Genomic DNA, 1,253 nt, shown 5'->3' on the forward strand with positions numbered 1-1,253 from the left:
CCCAACAATCATAACTTCTTTTCCAGCTGCTGCTGTAACCTCGGCCACCTCACCTTTTATCTGTTTTGCAATCGAGGAATGAATAGCACCACAGAGCCCTCGATCTGAGGATACACCAATAATGAGGTGTCTCTTCTTGTTTTCAGGAACCTTAATATCAGCTTTCTCATAGAGCGCGAGAGATCCGACTTCATATACTCGAGCTGGTTTCAGCTCCCTCTCTGCTCGGGCATATTTTGCTGCTGCTACCATTTTCATAGACTTGGTAATTTTCTGAATGTTTTTGATTGACTTCAGTCGCCTGGTAATATCTTTCAAAGTTGCCATATTTCGAACTTGGGTCCATTGTTGCTGCACAGCCCAGGCCGAGACAACGAGGTTTGCCCGAGAAAACATGATGGTGCAGGCCTTGCTGAAGGTCGGGCAGCTGAATTATCTTTTTTTTAAATTTTTTTGTGTGCGTGTACCATCAAATCAGATAGATCTGACTGGTACCGGAGGAGATTGTCCCTCCTTCCCCGGCAGAGCATCTGGTGGGTTCGAACCCTGCACCTCTGGGATTGTAGTTGCTGTTCCTTGCCACTAGGCCACCAGAGCTCCCCCGTGAATTAACTTTTTATCTCTTCAGAATATACCACATTTTCTTCCTGGCTTGGATTGAACACTAATTATTATTAGATGTACTTGATCCCATCAAGATTTGTATTGAGAACACATAACTTTTTTAAATAACTAACTCTTATATGATTTGTGCATTTCACTCTATAAATAAAAACTGTATGTAAATGGAGGATAGTGTGAAACACAATGTATATGAACTTTCTAAGCAAGCCAATATAAAATAAGAATTTTTTAAAAATTAAAAATTGTAAATAACAAGAAACTCTAGGTAATGATATCCTCCTCACTTTCAGCAAGCAAAATATTGTCATCCGCATAATGCAGATTGTTGATGAGTCTTTCTCTGATCCTGATACCACATTCTTCTTCATAGAATTCAGATTGACAAATTATTTGTTCAGCATATAGATTGAACAAGTGTGAAGAAAGGATACAACCCTGGCACACATCTCTCCTGATTTTAAGCCATGCAGTGTTCTCTTGCTCCATTCAGACAACAGTTTCTTGGTCTAAGTATATATTCCATATGAGCACAATTAAATGTTTTTGGATTCCCACTCTTTTCAACATTAGGTGTAATTTGTTATGATCAAGATAAAATAATGAACAACCTTAATCCTTTCTCGATCTAT

At 38.8% G+C, this 1,253-nt stretch overlaps 1 protein-coding gene across 1 annotated transcript in view; it reads right to left on the bottom strand.

The window, feature by feature from the left end:
• Positions 1-396, bottom strand: part of LOC102872678 (ATP synthase subunit gamma, mitochondrial-like) — a 3,079-nt gene extending 2,683 nt beyond the window's left edge. Inside the window, exon 1 of the mRNA XM_006886777.1 lies at positions 7-396. Coding sequence (XP_006886839.1) covers positions 7-396 — 390 coding nt within the window. The remainder of the gene's footprint in view (positions 1-6) is intronic.
• Between the last annotated feature and the right edge of the window lie 857 nt (positions 397-1,253).

The sequence above is a fragment of the Elephantulus edwardii genome, unplaced genomic scaffold (assembly GCF_000299155.1).
Source record: "Elephantulus edwardii isolate Elephantulus edwardi_28Jun2011 unplaced genomic scaffold, EleEdw1.0 scaffold00051, whole genome shotgun sequence".
Classification (NCBI taxonomy): Eukaryota; Metazoa; Chordata; class Mammalia; order Macroscelidea; family Macroscelididae; genus Elephantulus; species Elephantulus edwardii.